We start from the raw sequence: 17814 nt of genomic DNA on the forward strand, positions 1-17814 counted from the left end.
TAACAAATCTAGATTCAATCAGGTTCTTTTCTTCTTGTGTTAAAATAGTTCCATCTCCTATTTTCGTTAAAATCGAAGAAAATAGTCTATTGTCGCATTACTTTCTTGAGTTCAAACTGTTTAAATGTTTTTATTAATTCTATTAATACTTTAGATTTGTTTTTTTGTTTTAACACAATACCATAGCAGCAACACAAGTCAAATGAAATATTTAAATTAATAAATTTTCCATTTAATATTCATTTATAAAATAAATATAAAAAACTCTCAATCTCGTCTGTTGCGAGGGCACGAACGAATGCCCATGCAAAGACTGCGTATAGCATGCAGCGCTCTCGCATACCTATACACTTTGATTATTCATATAGGAATGTAATCTCGTCTGTCGCGAGAGCACGAACGAATGCCCATGCAAAGAGCGCGTATAGTATACATTTATAGAATATATGTCATAAGAAGTTTTCACTTCAAAAATGCATATTTTAGAGGGCTGTGAAAGTAAGTTTGGTTTTTTCCAAAAAAAAGTAGTTGGCAATAGCGAGAAACCCCATTTTTACAGATAAAAATTGTAAGCAAAGATCAGAATATTATAGAAAAGCGGTAAACAAAAAGAAATTTGATTAATAAATTCAATCGTTTGTTTTCAAATAAATTACATTTCAGCTGAGAGTTCGGGCCCACATTGCCAACACAATTCATTTTTAAGCGAAGATATGAAATAAGCTAACTGCGTTTTATATGTACATATGTCCATGATTTAGCTATTAGCTTGTGGTGGTCAAATAAAACACGCCTATTATTTAGCATAAACAATTAGTTTAAATAAAAATATCGTTCTGATTCAGGTTATAATTAAGCATAATTTTGTAAAGAAATCATATACTAAATTTCAAGATGTTTGGTTAAAAACTTTTTAAGCTAGAGTGTACACTAGTTCAAAAAACTAGTCTCGAGAAAATAAAAAAAAAACTAAATTATATTCTCGGGCGCTGTACCGAACGCACTTTAACTTAATATTTATACTCTCGCAACAAAAGTTGCTAAAGAGAGTATTATAGTTTTGTCCACATAACGGTTGTTTGTAAGTCCTAAAACTAAACGAGTTAGATATAGGGTTATATATACCAAAGTGATCAGGGTGACGAGTAAAGTTCAAATCCGGATGTCTGTCTGTCCGTCCGTCCGTCTGTCCGTCCGTGCAAGCTGTAACTTGAGTAAAATTGAGATATCTTAATGAAACTTGGAACACGTGTTCCTTGGCACCATAAGAAGGTTAAGTTCGAAGATGGGCGGAATCGGCGATAACAAAAAGCGATAACAAAAAACACATAAAGAGCTATAACAAAGCCATAAATAAAGTTATGAAAATAAAATTTGGAACATAGGATCGCATTAGAGAGGGGCACATTTGAATGTAATTTTTTTGGAAAAGTGGGCGTGACCCCGCCCACAAATATGTTTTTTGTATATATCTTGCAAACCAATAAAGCTATATAAACCAAGCTTACTGCAGTCGTTTCTTTTAGCCGTTTCCTTATACACTCCAAAAATGAAAGAAATCGGATAATAACCACGCCAACCTCCCATACAAAGGTTAGGTTGAAAATGACTAAAAGTGCGTTAACTCACTAACGAGAAACGTCAGAAACACAAAATTTCACAGAAATGATAGCAAAAGGAAGCTGCACTCAGATCTTTCTACAAAATGGAAAATGGGCGTGGCATCGCCCACTTATGGGTCAAAAACCATATCTCAGGAACTACTCGACAGATTTCAATGAAATTCGGTATATAATATTTTATTGAGACCCTGATGACATGTGTGGAAAATGGATGAAATCGGTTCACAACCACGAATACTTTCTTTATAACTCAATTTTGAATTCCATCTGAATCCTTCACTTTATAATATATACATTAGGAACCAATGATGATAGCGAAATAAAACTTTACACAAATACAGTATATGACCTGTGGCATCACTTGTGAAAAAATTGTCGAAAACGGACTATAACTTTTCAAGGCCCCAGATATCGAACATGTTGAACTCAGCGCCCAAGGTTAAATTTTAACCGAAAATATGGGTAAATCTCTCAGCTAATTTAATGTAATTCAGAGGAAATTGTTTTCTTCCAATAGTGTGTCTCTGTTCCAAAAATTATTAAAATTGGGTCACAACATCTCCTAGCTCCCATATACCTAATTATAGGTTTTTCAAAAATGCGTTGGGCTTTATTACGCATATTTGTATTGGTTAATATGTGATATATCTTAGCAAAATTAAGTGAGCGTATAGTATTGGATATAGTGTACCTTGCTGGTGAAATTGAATGAAATCGGTTCAGGAATTACCTCAGCCCTCATATCTATATATGACGATTTTCGTTATTCTATTAAGCTTTATGCCGAATTTATGGGTAAATTTGTGCGTTATCTTAATAAAATTTCTTCAATAAATTGCGAGAGTATAAAATGTTCGGTTACATCCGAACTTAGCCTTTCCTTACTTGTTTTCATTAGTTTTACAAGCGATTTATGACAAAAATTGAATTTACACGTATTTCCCCCTTATGTATTGTACCTGGAATGTCTGATCTTTTAATTGGGAAGGTGCCATTGCAAAGCGGTTTCATTTCTTTGTAAGAGTATAAAGGCTGTGATGTCTGCCGTTCAAGAAATGCAATATACGGGATAAGGACTGATACGGACTCATTCGCCGCGCCTCTTTCGAGGTTGGTCGCTTTGTCGTGGCGAAGGGGCTTAAGTAATAGAAATGTGAGCATCCCAAATGGGAAGTCACATACACTCACCTCTTGTTGTGGAAAGTGTGAGGATACCCGCACCACCCTAAGCCAAGTTGTCCAGGTACCGGTGCCGAGGGCTGAATGGTCAGCGGGCGGTATTGAATAGCTGATAGCGAACGGTCCCCTCCGATGCCCAGGCGAGGTCGGAGGTATCAAATGCCTTCTCTCCGCATACCGGCTCTGCAGACGAGTGACCAACCCCTCCCGGCTTACTCGTGGGACCAAATATGAACCTTGAAGAAAACAATAAAACAAAAACAATAACAACTAACACTTTGACGATTTGTGACAGGGACTACGTAAGCAACGTATCGGAATCAGACCATGGATTCCGATAAAGACGCCCTCTTCGCCTCCAGTCAGGAGACGATTACGAGTGCTACCGGAGGTACCAGCCATAGTACGCCGGTAGCGACACCAGCTAATATAGTGGGAACTAATCAGAGTACTCCAAATCTGAATACGGAACTCTCCACCTCTAAGCTGCCCAGAGTACCAACCAAAGTACACTGGCAACCAAAGGATAAAACCGTAAAAAACGCAAGAAATCCCTAAATCAATTGGGGAAAAGCCGGTACCAGAGGGCCGTCTATGTGTTAGGCAAGATAGCCAAAGATCAGGCTGCCGGCACTTCAGTTGACGAAGGGGAGATAAAGAGACTACAGCAAATAGTGGAGGAATACGAAAGCTTCCTGAAAAGGAAGCAATCGGAACCCCTCGTAGAAATCGTAAAGCAGAATAAGTCGCAAAAGAGGAATCGCTCACAAAACGATCAGTTGGAAACTCTGTCCAAAAACCCAAGAGTTACAGGGTAATCAAGAGCGCGGACCAGGCCTCTTTGGACTTTCTTACGGGTAGCGTCGCCAAAAGCAGCGACGCCTTTGTAGGCATCAAATTGAAGGACATTCCAAGAAGACCTCGTGCTCGTATTTGGCTACCCTCTCTAGAGAAGCCAGGCGAAAAGCTCCTCAGATGCATTAAACTGCAAAACAAGTCAATACCTGGTATTGACGAGTGGTACCTAATAAAAGATGAAAACCCCAATAAATCAAATAGAGGCTCTATCGAAAGCTGACAACAAAATCAGCTTCGGTATCCGCAGGGCCAGGTTGAAAGTGTTCCAGGGCGAAAAAGCGGCTGACGAAGACGACACGGAAGCGGTCGTCGACTACAAGTGAAATGAAGATAAACCAAGGGCTTGCATTCTCAACAATAGAGATAGATATGCATTCTTGTGTCCTAATTAAGCACAAAAGGGAAGCAATTTGTTTTTGGTATCAGCGTAAATGGCCCACGATAGGGATAGGGAAGAACAGCATGGGATAAATTTAATAGGATGGCAACAGGAAGACTAACAGTCTGCCAAAATAGCAATACGATCAGAAACACTCAGGATCTTGATACTGAGGTGGAGAAGATTGAAAAAATATTAACGAATTCGTTCAATCAATCCTGAGAAAGAGGACATCACCACCTTGGTGGAACAGAGACCTAAAGAAACTAAGAACTTTATTAAGGAAAGCTTTAATGAAAGCTATAAGATCAAGTTATGGCAACCATACAAATATATCTTGAAGCATTACAAAAAAGCTGTCAAGAAAAGCATGCTCCTGGCAATCATTTTGCTTGAAAATTATACAAAGCTAGTCAAGGAGCTGGAAAAGAATTAAGGTAATGTTTCTACCAAAACCAGGCAGGAGAACGCACGATAGTGCTAAAGATTTTAGACCTATCAGACTTACCTCTTTCATGTTGAAGGTTCTAGAAAGATTAATGGATATATATATAAGATCAAGAATAGGAAGCACACTATCGACGGCCCAACACGCGTATATAAAAGGCCGATCGACGGAAACTGCCTTACATGATGTGGTAAACGTAATAGAAAAGTCGCTACAGCACAAACAGTACATAATGGCTGCCTTCTTGGATATAGAGGGAGCTTTCAACAATATATAATTAAGCACGATAATTGGTTCACTGACATACGCCGGCATAGACCGAATGATTGGCAGTTGGGTGAAATCGATGCTTATGAACAGGATGATCATAGCAACCAACGAATAAGCAACACTAACACTGCTACTATGTAAGCAGAGGGCCCCTCAAGGAGGTGTCCTATCTCCGCTTCTATGGGTCTTTTTCCATCCACTATCAGTGAGATAATGGAAAGGGCCCTAAGAAGACTACATCAATAGGCAGCAGGCAATGACTTAGGTGTAAACCTGCATAAGACAAACCTGATGCTATTCACGAATAAAACCAAGATAACTCAATTTATTCTTCCCTCACTCAACGGTACAACAATTCCTCTGTCCTCGACAGCTAAGTACCTAGGGGTGCAGATGGATTCCAAATTCGACATCGAAAAGCTGCAATCACAAGCCGAGCAGTTTTCTACTTGCCTTGCACTCCTGCTCTCGGAGAGCACTCATCAGCGATTCGGCATAAGTGAACTGTGAAACAGCATCTCAAACTCACTACGTGTCACTGCAGCCGAAACTATACCATATCGACAAGGCTAAAAACGAGCTGGTACAATGAGGATTGACGCACTGCCCATCTTGCAACGTTGCTATCGACCAATCGGTTCAGGAATTATCTCAGCCCTCATATACTTCAGCTTCATGTATGTATGATGATTTTCGTTATTCTATTGAACTTTATGTCGAATATATGGGTGAAATTGCGTGTTATCTTAATAAAATCACATCAATACATTGTGAGAGTATAAAATGTTCGGTTGCGCCCCAAATTAGCACTTCCTTACTTGTTTATAAATTATTCAACAATTTTAGTATGTTGTCTTATACCATGTGTGCCCCGTATTATTACACATTTATTAAGAATGTTTCTGAATCCTAATACGATCTTCGGCAATAAAATTTTTTGTTTTGAATTCAATTAAATTAAAGCAAAAACATTTAAAAAATTATACTTCAGGGATAAGAAAGATTATAGAGGTATTCAGACCAACGCTTGATAATTTTTTCGTTACTTGGCAATATTAAATTTTTTTACGACGTTGTCTTGAAAATTCATTTAATTTTTTATTTCAAACTAGCAGACCCGGCCACACGTTTTTGTGGCTAAGGTATACATTAAATTAGTAAATCTTTCAATGCAGAGAAAAAATTCTTACGCATAAAGACGAAAACGTTATAGCCGATAAATTTTAAAATGATTGATAGACATTATTGTAGATCTGTGTTAACGCGTAAATCATCATAATTTGTAAAACTTTGATTTTTTTATTCGTATATTGGAGAAAGTAACAAATGTCCAAATTTCATAGTTGGCTTTATCTTGGCTTTGGTGACGATATTGATTACCTTCTTCACAGCCAGTCTTGTTCTCTTGCAAAGTTTAATATTGTTTTATGTTACGCAGCATGATGACAACTCACACTACTTTTAATTGCAAGTGAGTAGGGATAGTCCAGCAATTTAAAATAGTTTGTGGGATAATTTAATACGTCATCCCGGTTTGTAGCTGTGTCAACTCTCCTTGAACGAAATTCTAAATTGACGAAATATAGGTCATTCAATCAGCCATTTATGTTTATTATATTATGGTTTCATGTCAGGAAAAACACGATAAAGCTCCTCTTTCGAGGCCATGAAGTGACAGAAACCCGTTAAAAATGTTATTAATCCATCGAGGTGTCAACTGTGTCGCTACCATTTTCAACTATTTCTACAATCGCAGTATGATATTGTTGGAAAAACACTCATATGTTAGTTGTTGATTGGCGATTCTTTATTTGTCGCCACAAATGAGATGATTTTAGGAATGTGATTAGTTCGTCAGCAACAGTTGATCCAGGAATAGTCTGGCGAAAATCACCTGCCAACAGAATCATGGCTTCACCAAAAATATTTTCTTTGTCGCGTAAATCTTTTAAAGTCCTGTGCAGTGCCTCCAGCGACTTGAATATCTGGAAAATCTTTTTTATAGCTCTTTTTGTTTGACGATTTTGCAGACTGGTGTTTCGTTGATTTGCAATGTAGGAGTAATTTCAAGGCCGAATTGCCGTTTGGCTGCCTACTAACAGGTGGCAAGTTACCCCTATTCCCATTATAACTGGGCGTTGAAAATGAGTGAAATCGGTTCTGGAATTACCTCAACCCTCATGTACTAATTTATCAAGTTTTGCTGATTTTCGTTATTCTATTTGACTTTATTTCAAATTGCGTGTAATAAAATTACATCAATAAATTGCGAGAGTATAAAATGTTCAGTTGCCTTTCCCTACTTGTTACAAATTGTTTTGGGCTATCGACACAGCCTTATACAATTGAACAATGATAAAAATATTTTAACAAAGCAACAATGACAACTTTCAAAATATTATTATTTTTTGTTTTTTTTTTTTATAATTTTGTTGTCAATTCAAATTAAATCATCTTCTTGTTGTCTTCCTCACAATTTTTCGATACATACTTACTTTCTAATCCTTCCCTGGTCTTCCATAAATATTTCATAACTAAAATTAGCCAGATCGGTTTGGCCCTTCTCGACTTTTTTTCGAGACTAACGACACAAATTGTTTGTATGGGTGATTAGAAAATTGTGGATTTAAGACTTTTTCAGGCAATTTTTCCAATTTTTTTTCTCCGTAAGAACCATCCCGATACCTCTAAAAACATTCTAAACAAAGAATTTGCGAAATCGGTTCAGTGGTTCTCGAGTTATGCGCTTAGCAACACATTTTCCGATTCATTTTTATATTATAGATTTCAAAATTTTCCTGACTGACATGGAGCAAAAATAATGTTCACAGTTAAGGGGTTTAACGATGTATCAACTACAGTAATTTAAAATAAGACCACCTTTTCTTGGTTACTAAAATAGACGCCTAATTACTTATTTTTTTGGTAGGAAAATAGATTATTTTTAACATTTATTGACAATAAATAAAAGAAAACAAGTAAGGAAGGGTGTAACCGAACATTTTATACTTTCACAATTAATTAATTTATTTAATTTTATTAATATTATACACAATTTGGCCCACATATTTGTCAAATATATGGTATAAATTCCTTCGAAAGCTGAAAATATATTTGGTATATGGGAGCTAGGTGAAGTTATGACCCGATTTCACTAATTTTTGGTACGGAGACATATTAATAGAAGAAAACAAGTAAGGAAAGGCTAACCGATTTCACTCATTTTCACCACCAAGCTACACTATATCTAAGACTATACGCTCATTTAATTTTGCTAATATATCTCACCCATTTACCGATATATATATGCGGAATAAAGGCCACCGTAATTTTGAAAAACTTATAATTAGGTATAACTAACTGTGTCAACTCTCCTTGAACGAAATTCTAAATTGACGAAATATAGGTCATTCAATCAGCCATTTATGTTTATTATATTATGGTTTCATGTCAGGAAAAACACGATAAAGCTCCTCTTTCGAGGCCATGAAGTGACAGAAACCCGTTAAAAATGTTATTAATCCATCGAGGTGTCAACTGTGTCGCTACCATTTTCAACTATTTCTACAATCGCAGTATGATATTGTTGGAAAAACACTCATATGTTAGTTGTTGATTGGCGATTCTTTATTTGTCGCCACAAATGAGATGATTTTAGGAATGTGATTAGTTCGTCAGCAACAGTTGATCCAGGAATAGTCTGGCGAAAATCACCTGCCAACAGAATCATGGCTTCACCAAAAATATTTTCTTTGTCGCGTAAATCTTTTAAAGTCCTGTGCAGTGCCTCCAGCGACTTGAATATCTGGAAAATCTTTTTTATAGCTCTTTTTGTTTGACGATTTTGCAGACTGGTGTTTCGTTGATTTGCAATGTAGGAGTAATTTCAAGGCCGAATTGCCGTTTGGCTGCCTACTAACAGGTGGCAAGTTACCCCTATTCCCATTATAACTGGGCGTTGAAAATGAGTGAAATCGGTTCTGGAATTACCTCAACCCTCATGTACTAATTTATCAAGTTTTGCTGATTTTCGTTATTCTATTTGACTTTATTTCAAATTGCGTGTAATAAAATTACATCAATAAATTGCGAGAGTATAAAATGTTCAGTTGCCTTTCCCTACTTGTTACAAATTGTTTTGGGCTATCGACACAGCCTTATACAATTGAACAATGATAAAAATATTTTAACAAAGCAACAATGACAACTTTCAAAATATTATTATTTTTTGTTTTTTTTTTTTTATAATTTTGTTGTCAATTCAAATTAAATCATCTTCTTGTTGTCTTCCTCACAATTTTTCGATACATACTTACTTTCTAATCCTTCCCTGGTCTTCCATAAATATTTCATAACTAAAATTAGCCAGATCGGTTTGGCCCTTCTCGACTTTTTTTCGAGACTAACGACACAAATTGTTTGTATGGGTGATTAGAAAATTGTGGATTTAAGACTTTTTCAGGCAATTTTTCCAATTTTTTTTCTCCGTAAGAACCATCCCGATACCTCTAAAAACATTCTAAACAAAGAATTTGCGAAATCGGTTCAGTGGTTCTCGAGTTATGCGCTTAGCAACACATTTTCCGATTCATTTTTATATTATAGATTTCAAAATTTTCCTGACTGACATGGAGCAAAAATAATGTTCACAGTTAAGGGGTTTAACGATGTATCAACTACAGTAATTTAAAATAAGACCACCTTTTCTTGGTTACTAAAATAGACGCCTAATTACTTATTTTTTTGGTAGGAAAATAGATTATTTTTAACATTTATTGACAATAAATAAAAGAAAACAAGTAAGGAAGGGTGTAACCGAACATTTTATACTTTCACAATTAATTAATTTATTTAATTTTATTAATATTATACACAATTTGGCCCACATATTTGTCAAATATATGGTATAAATTCCTTCGAAAGCTGAAAATATATTTGGTATATGGGAGCTAGGTGAAGTTATGACCCGATTTCACTAATTTTTGGTACGGAGACATATTAATAGAAGAAAACAAGTAAGGAAAGGCTAACCGATTTCACTCATTTTCACCACCAAGCTACACTATATCTAAGACTATACGCTCATTTAATTTTGCTAATATATCTCACCCATTTACCGATATATATATGCGGAATAAAGGCCACCGTAATTTTGAAAAACTTATAATTAGGTATATGGGAGCTAAGGGAAGTATTGACCCGATTTTAATAATTTGTGGAACAGAGACATATGCCCGGTTTCACAGTTCATACTTAAGTTGTGCCCAAATAAAATCTTAGCTAAGCATTGTTGTTGACTGAGTAGTTATTTGCGTTTCACAGTCGATGCTTATTTCCTATAAAATTCTATTATGATATATATATGCATTTGTTTACAAATACCATCTGACAAATTGAAATTATTGTTGATAAAAAATAGCTTTGCGACGAATAAATTTAGAATCTGGGAAATGGATGGAAACAATAAAAGGACACCGAATTTCACCGCAAGCGAGTGTGGGCACCTATTGCAACTCGATACTATCGGTGAAAAATTACATTTAGGCACTGCGTTCTTCATATTCGATATCCGGGGCATTGAAAAGTTATGATCCGATTTCGACAATTTTTCCATAAATGAAGCCTATCACTGTGAGTATTTGCGTAATGTTTTATTGCACTATCTCGATCAGTTCCTTATGTATATATTATAAAGTGAAGGCATCAAATGGAATTCAAAATTGAGTTTGTGGGAGTGGTCATGGTTTGAACCGATTGCGCTCATTTTTTATACGTGTTATCAGGGTGTCAAGAAAATATTATATACAGAATTTCATTCGAATCGGTCGAGTAGTTCCTGAGATATGGTTTTTGACCTATAAGTGGACGACGCCACGCCTATTTTCCATTTTGTAAAAAAAATCTGAGTGCAGCTTCCTCCTGGTATTTCTTCTGTAAAATTTTGTGTTTCTTATGTTGCTTAGGTTTGTTTCGTCGAAAAAATACCTTTTTTCATGAATTATTTAGAAAAAAATATTGCTGTAGGTTTATTTTACTTATTTACATTTGAAGGATACTTAAAAAAGTTTTATCGAAAAATAGCGAGGAATAACGGATTTATCGTCGATCTCTGCAGGCACCTCGAAAAAAAGTTGTTGTGCGGTGACCAGCCTACAGCATCACTGGATCATCCGAAACCAGAAAATCAAAATGCTTTCTTTAGTTTTTTAGTTTATCTTTCAATTGATCTCAAGTTTTTTTTAATCTTTCAACTTTTCAATTCAAGTTGAAAGAATTAAAATAGCGTTTTTAGACGAAAAAATCGACCTATTTGTTATTGTAAAACTGTTAGTAATTAAAATTTTTGGAAAAACTCAGGTCATTCGAGAGCTATATATATGTAGAATATTTGTTTAAAATTTCAAAACGATCGATGCAGTAGTTTTTTCTGTAGGCTGGTCGCCGACTTTAAAAATGACATATTTGGGAAAATCGAAGTCAGCGCAGGTAGCTGGAGGTACCGTTATTCAACCTGCTGTAACTTCGTTAGTTTTTCTCCGAATGAAAAAAAAAGTTGTCAAACCCCTTAACGCACTTTGAGTAATTATCAACCTAACCTTTGTATGGGAGGTGAGCGTGGTTATTATCCGATTTAAACTATCATTTTTCATGGCGTGTGACGAGGTGCGTAAGGGAAACGACTGCAGAAAGTTTGGTTTCTATAGCTTTACTGGTTTGCGAGATATGTATATACAAATAACCGCTTAGGGGGCGAAGAATTCCAGGAAAATATTACGAACCGAATTTCATTGAAATTGGTCGAGTAGTTTGGGAAATATGGTTTTTGACCCATAAGTAGGCGGAGCCCAACCCATTTCAACTTTTGTGTACCAATTTGAGTGCAGCCCTTCTGTAACTTGAAATGAAATTTAAGGTTTCTGGTGCTTTTCCTTAGTGAATTAAAGCGTTTTTAGTAGTTTTAAACATAACCTTTGTAAGGGAGGTGGGCGTGGTTATAATCCGATTTCATCCAATTTTGGACTGTATAAAGAAGAGCCTAAAGGAAACGACTCTAGAAAGTTTGATTGATATAGCTTTAGCAGTTTACGAGTTATGTATAAAACCTTAGTAGGGGGCGGGGCCACGCAAACTTTCTCAAAAAATTTCATCCAAATAGGCCCCTTCCTAGTGCGATCCTTTGTACCAAATTTTACTTGTATAACTTTATTTATGTCTTAGTTATTGCACTTTATATGTTTTGTTTTTGCCATTTTGTGGGCGTGGCAATTGTTCGATTTCGCCCATTTGCAATACCAACCACCTCAAGTGCCAAGGAATATGTGTTTCAAGTTTCATTAAGATATCTCAATTTTTACTCAAGTTAACGCTTGCACGGTCGGACGAACATGCATCCGGATTTCAACACCACTCGTCGTGCTGATCATTTATATATATATAACCAAATATCTAACTCTTTCATTTCTGGGTGACACAAACAACCGTTATGTGAACAAAACAATAATACTATCTTTAGCAACTTTGTTGCGAGAGTATAAAAATATGTTGAATAATGCTTACTGCTTCCTTTGTTTGTACTAACTTTATGTGGACATATGTATGTATATCCGGTTCGTCATTGAATGATAGAAGTCTCGATAAGTTAGCGAAACCTACAAGCAAGTTTAACTGCTGCAATTAATGTTTTCTTATTGCTTTCCTTCTTCATAAGCTGTCCATGGACCAGCCATTACCAACAGTTTTCAATTACCATCCGGAGAATTTGGTGGCCAAGCCATCATATTTATTTACGTTCTGATCCGAAAAAAAATTACTTACCTACTCAAGCGTTATGAAACAAAACATTCTTTCTGAAATGTCCATGAGATAGGTTTGAAGAGATCTATTATTGATGTAAAAACTGACCCCAATATTGTTTTGAAGCGCTTACCGTTCATTTTCAATCAATAAATATTAAATTAATTGTTCCATAATACGTCATTGCACTCCAAACCCCATTTCCCGGCTGGGAAGGCGGTTTAATACTTAATCTTTGCGCAAATCATGAGAATGACTTCAATGTCCCGTACATCTAAATTAAAATGTTTTTTAGCGGTGAAAACAACTGAACGCCAATCGTTGAATCGAGTGACAGATTAAACACTTCTTCACAAATTGAAATTTGTTGTTCTTCTAGAGAACGGTAGATACATCTAATCCTCCCACATTTCTAGCATATTCGACGGAGTGTCCACGCGTCCTCTTAGCAATATTATATCTTTATCCGTCGGATATTTACAGTCCGGTATTCTTTTTCTTCGTGATGTTCCTAAGCTGAGGATTCCTGCCATGACCAAATATTCTATCAATGACAACGACGTAAAATAGTTGTCAAAATAAACTTGTACTTTTGATCCCTCTGAATATTTCAGATCATTGTAACTACTACGTTTGAGACAGCACCCAAATCTGGCTCTCCAGGCTCTATAATATACATAGTACAAATATTTTATATCCTCATTTTTCGGCTTCTTGGAATTATATTTTTTCATGCTTTATTCCTTGCTTTCGTTGAGCAAATTTGTTCATTCATAGCTTTTAATATGGCTTTCATTTTGAAAGGTGATCCGATTGCATAATTCCAATGTTTCGTCACTATTGAAAGATGTACAAAAGACAGTATATAAGTTATTTCAATAAATTGCTGGATGTCCATTTCTGAGACATGAAAAATCTTGTTGGGATCGTTTTGTATAATGTAAGTATTGGTTTGCTCAGCGATGACGAGTTGAGATCAATATTCTTTTTCTTCCAGACGACATTCGTGATGCGCCCTGAGTACCATTTGCAAATACGATATAGATAATTGCTCTAAAGCAAAGTTATTGTTTTCAATTTCTTGTGTCCATCGCCTTGCTCGAAATCAGTCCCGGAGCCTAAACTTACACTGTGTAATTCGTTACCATCAAATCTGTCCTCACTGTCTTCAAATTTCATAAATTCCTCAAAGATCTGCTCAACTGTGAAGCTGCGAGATGCCATTATGTTAGAGTAAAGCAGAAACCCATTCAATGCCACTTGCAACTCAATGCTATTTAAATGGTACAAACACTACATAGTTCCTGTATTATAATAATGACACTAACAGCCCTATTCTGTGCACTTGACAAAGTAACAAAAAAATTTAAATTTTTTTTCATATTTTTATCAAGTAAGAAATTGTTTGGTATTCTGTGACAATTTTGATAAAATAAAAAGCTTCAGTATGCATAGCTTTTCCCCACACTGGTGGGAAACAGAATAATGTAAACAGAAACAGCTGATTTCTGTCCAATTATATAGATTTGAATTGAAAAATATATTTGAATTATTCGATAACGTACTTTTTCACGTGGATTTCAATATTTGTTGCAAAATAGTTAATAATTTAACTTAAATTTCAGAGTAAATCCGTTGCCCTTGGTCTAGACGTGAAGTTTCTGAGAGTGCACAAATATTCCATGCTCCGAATGTGGCCCTATTTTTTTCATGAAAAAGGGCGTTATTTGGATGAGTGTTTGTTTTAACCGAGCCTTCTTTATTGTGGCTTCGTTGATAAGTTTGGTTTGATTGACCGATTGACCGGTTATCAGCTTATCTATCAGATTCTGATGTCGAGATATCGACTGAAGCCTCTCAGACCTGATGCAAAGTATTTGGTTTGGTTTTACAACAAAAACTATATAGATGATAAGATTTGGATTTCCCCCTAGTCTTTTGCTCCCCCGTAAAGCCATAGAATACTACTTAACATATACATATGTACATATGTCCTTTATAATACATTTAAAAATATTTCATCAATAGCAAATTTTAATTTAGTTGGATGTTATGTTTAGCTTCAGAAAAGTTCCTTGGGGATTACGAAATCTAAACTTTGTTCATTATTGGCAAAAATTTGCTAAGCTGTAATCGCATGCAATATATAGAAAACAATTTCCTCAAGTTACCCTCATTATCTTCACGACAAAAGTAAAATATCTCCATTACAACAAATTCACTTTCACAACTATCCACAACGAGATACTTTATTTGTCAAGAGCATTTTACTTCTTAACAATTTATCAAGAAAAAACCTTTTTATTTTAGACACAGAATACGAAATGCTGAATTTTTTACAAATTAGAAATTTGTTGAATTTGTTGAATTTGTAAAGTGCACAGAATAGGGCTGTAAGTCAATGCAAAATATTCACAAAAATTAACTTACCAGTACTGTTAAATTATTAATCTTTTTTTCACCGTATTGCACGTTATGAACATATCTGTTACATGATGCTTGTAAGGTATGTCCGCTAATTGTGTTAGTTGGCTTGAGTAATTTAATTTCAAAATTTGTTTTAACAATACACGTCCATTTGATTCGACCATTCCATATTTATCAATTATCATAGATTTTGAAACGAGTATGTGTATATAACCCTATATCCCGCCCTATACCAAAAATAAAAGACATTGAGACAAAAACAGCGTGAAAGTATAAAACTGGACAAATTTATATTTTTGAAAACATATACTTGTTAGTTCACAAAAGCTGCGAATGTCTGAAGGTTTAAAATACAGTAGTGGAGAACTGCGGAAACTGGCCACGCTTAATAAAATTTAGAACGTAAAATTACCCAAATTTAAAGACAAAAAAGTATTTTGTCATCATGCTCATATAAGTTTAGATTGGTATAGAATGCATTCTAAACCCGTAAAGTTTTACTTAAAACTCTTAACTCTTATGATACAAAAATTTTATCTTACTCCTAAAAGCGAATCATTTAATTTCACTTGTAGGTTCACATTTTTGACGTAGCTGAAAGACAGTTGATAACGTTTTAAATAAGGGTGAGCAGCAATTTAAATTATGATAAACGATAAAATGGAATAACCGAATCTGATAATAGCATATACTGGGAATTATTATGGTGGAATGTTAAAACAAATAATAATTTTGGGTAAGGTATAAAATATATAGAAACATATTTTATTTCTACATTAAAAGTTTCGAAAACTTTTCTTAATTAAAAAAAAAAAAACAAATTGACCTTAAGCTAAAATAAACTTTAAAGATTTTTGCTATCAAATATATTTATATTTTAACGCTAACGACAATATTTAATTGCACAATGAGTTTTTACAAGATGTACAGATGTGTATGTAAATATACAAAATAAACTTTAAGTGAAGCAAGCATATTACGAACCGTGCTATGAGACGACTATTGGCCCAGCTTAGCTGGACTTAGTAATAGTTCCGGTTCAAATATACTTAATGAATGATTTTGTTGCGGAACATATTTATGATCATTCGATATGATTGCGTTTGTAGAAGTACTGGTACTAGGTAATTGATCCGACCTTGTCCAAGTTTTCTGTATTACTGTGGCCTGTGAGGGTGACAGAGCAGACGATCCATCCGATTCACTGTCCGACGATGATAACAAAGGTGAAGGAAATATAAAACTGGCATTCGAAAAACCCGGGCTGGATAAATGTAAATGTTTCGATTCGGGTTGATTTACTACGGGTTGTTCGGCAATGGCTGTGGTATTATCTTCAATTTGCCCTGGAAGGAAAACCGGTTGTGCACTTGAGCACAAATTTGTGGTAGTTGTAGTATTGGAAATAGACGAATTACTATTTAAAGGTAATGCACATGGTGACATAATTGGGACAACGCTTGATGCGCTCTCCCTAGCTGTTTCGATACTCGAATGTTCTAGTTTCAGTTCAGATGCCGTTGATTTAGACGTTAGTGTTACTGCACCCGATGTAGAAGCTATAGTAACTACCACAGTACTAGAATTATCCGTAAATCCTGAATAATTATATGTACTATTCGATGTAGAAGTACTGGTGCCATGTATTAGGGCTGGTGTTAATTCGTTTGCTTTTGTTGGTTTGATAATCGACAAAGAAGTTTCCATTAGGAAGTCGGAATTATTAGAGTAATTCGGTACTTCTTGCATCAATTTATTGTTCAATGCGATACGCTGACGTGACAATTTGCTTGTGGCATTTGGTCCTATTGCTTCTGAAATTAGCGTTGATGAAAATACGGGTAATTGCTGATCTAATGACACTACGGGCATTTCAATTGAGTCTCCGTCTGAAGCTCTTTTTGACGATACATTTGTGAATTGTTCAGTCGCGGTTTTTTTCGCATTGACGGTAGTTACATGTATCACACTTTCTACATTTGGATTATTTCCATCCTTGCCTTTGACTTCGTTGTAAGGGTCCGTGTTTTCTCTGCGGCTCTTATCGCCTATTTCATCACCGCTTATAACTTCGGAGTTTTTGGGAGTGGACTCTGAAATAATATTTATTTTAATATGCAGACAAATATGAGTCAGACCCTAGAAGATCATATCACACTTTCTATTTTACTGTGGAATTTATATAAATTAACACTTACCTCCTATATTCTCTGGCTCTTTTATTATTGGAACTACCCTATTCAATGATGTCTTCTGTTCATTCTGCATAAAAAGCGATGTAGTCGCTATTTGCCTCAGTGCTTCCATTCCCTCATTCAGTATTTTATTATTGCCACGTTTGTGGGCAAGTGGATATTTTGGCTAAATGATAAAGAAATAAAAAGTAATATTAGCGATCGGAATTGTTTAAAGTACATAAAGTTTATAAAATTACAATGAAAAGTGACCTTGGCACCCTGAGGAGGTTGCTTTCGAAAATGGGCAAAATCGGTCCACTGCCGCTCCCACAAAATGGCGGAAACTGAAAACCTATACAGTGTCATAACTAAGCCATAAATAAAGTTATTAAAATAAAATTTAGAACACAGGATCGCAATAGGGAGGGGCACATTTGGATGTAATTTTTTTGAAGAAGTGGGCGTGGCCCCGCGCTCAAATAAGTTTTTTATATTTATCTCGCAAATCAATAAAGCTATATAAACCAAACTTTCTGCAGTTTTAGCCACTTCTTAATGCAGTCCAAAAATGAAAGAAATCGGATAATAACCACGCCCACCTCCCATACAAAGGTTAGGTTGAAAATTACTAAAAGTGGGTTAACTACTAACGAAATACGT

The 17814-nt window shown here is 35.3% G+C and overlaps 1 protein-coding gene across 6 annotated transcripts in view; it reads right to left on the minus strand.

The window, feature by feature from the left end:
- Positions 1 to 15828: 15828 nt before the first annotated feature.
- LOC105219738 (uncharacterized) overlaps positions 15829 to 17814 on the minus strand; it is a 127175-nt gene continuing 125189 nt past the window's right edge. For all 6 annotated transcript variants that reach the window (XM_054226260.1, XM_054226258.1, XM_054226259.1 and 3 more), the window contains 2 exons: positions 17176 to 17338; positions 15829 to 17070 (listed from right to left, as the gene is read on the minus strand). In XM_054226260.1, the coding sequence (XP_054082235.1) occupies positions 15977 to 17070; positions 17176 to 17338 (1257 nt within the window). In that variant the 3' untranslated portion in view covers positions 15829 to 15976. The remainder of the gene's footprint in view (positions 17071 to 17175; positions 17339 to 17814) is intronic.

This window comes from Zeugodacus cucurbitae, chromosome 3 (genome assembly GCF_028554725.1).
Source record: "Zeugodacus cucurbitae isolate PBARC_wt_2022May chromosome 3, idZeuCucr1.2, whole genome shotgun sequence".
Lineage (NCBI taxonomy): Eukaryota > Metazoa > Arthropoda > Insecta > Diptera > Tephritidae > Zeugodacus > Zeugodacus cucurbitae.